The 1,087-nt window shown below is 23.5% G+C and overlaps 1 protein-coding gene across 1 annotated transcript in view; it reads right to left on the minus strand.

Annotated features, from left to right (window-relative positions):
* Window positions 1–1,087, minus strand: part of Phum_PHUM237110 (uncharacterized protein) — a gene marked incomplete at both ends in the record, with an annotated part of 11,868 nt that overhangs the window by 7,718 nt on the left and 3,063 nt on the right. The window contains one exon of the mRNA XM_002426069.1: window positions 34–337. Within this exon, the coding sequence (XP_002426114.1) occupies window positions 34–337 (304 nt within the window). The remainder of the gene's footprint in view (window positions 1–33; window positions 338–1,087) is intronic.

A 1,087-nucleotide genomic window follows, 5' to 3' on the forward strand; every position in this document is an offset into this window, starting at 1 on the left:
ATTATTAAATTAAAAATAGTTAGTTATATAAACCTGTGACATGTTGACAACTCCTTCTGCCAAAGTTTTAAACCCGAGTATGGTTCTATTTTTATATCTTTTCCTCCTCTGTAACATAACATGAAGTTTGTTTCCGTCTCTTTTTAAAAAATGTGGATATTGTAATGCGAAGTGGAGATCTAACTCAGTGTCAAGAAGTCCATTGGTTGGTAAAGTCATTTCGTTTGAACGTAAAATTCTTTTCGAACTTTGCATTTTCACTGCCACAGTTATGGAGGCTAATTCGGCTCCTAACGGCCGCAAAACAACCAGTCTTGAAAGTGTCAAAGAGCATAGCCTGGAAAAAAAATTAAACATAAAAATAATCACATTTTGTTAAACAAAAAAAAAAAGTGAAAATGAATGTAATCGGTTTGAAAAACAATAAATAATAATAATAATAATTAGGTATGAAAAATTAAAATTCACCATCGCGTTCACAATCGAATTAGGTCGTTTTACTTTTAATAATTAATTACTCATCAAAGAAAATTGTAGCCAGCAAATGTTTTTTTCACAGAATTATTATGACGCAGAAATAATAACAAAACATGATTTCATGGACGATGAGTGATGGTAAAAAAAAAAAAAAAAACAAATTGTGGGGGGAAATGATTCTTATTTTTTTTTTAAACTTTCATTTTCGTTTTTTTTTTTTTTTTTTGTGTTAAACTTGAAATAATAATAGCATAACTGTTAAAAGATTTTAATGATGAGGCTAAAAAAAAAAAAATTAAGAATTAAAACAAACAAAAATTTTTTTTTTAAAAAGTTTTTCAAAAATGAAAACGAATTTTTTTTTTTATTAAAATCATTATTATTAACATTAAAAAAAAAACATAATTTTTAATTAAAAACAACAAATTATAAATTTAATAAAAAATAAATAAAAACTCAATCAAAACAATAAAATCAAGAAAATAAACAAAACATGTTTTTTTTTTATGTTTTTATACAATCATTTAATCTTTTTTTTTTAATTTTCAGAATTTCTCAATAGAATGAAACGCAATTAAAAGAATTTAAATAATAATAATAATGGTATTAG

This window comes from Pediculus humanus, genomic scaffold (assembly GCF_000006295.1).
Source record: "Pediculus humanus corporis 1103172107610 genomic scaffold, whole genome shotgun sequence".
Taxonomy (NCBI): domain Eukaryota; kingdom Metazoa; phylum Arthropoda; class Insecta; order Psocodea; family Pediculidae; genus Pediculus; species Pediculus humanus.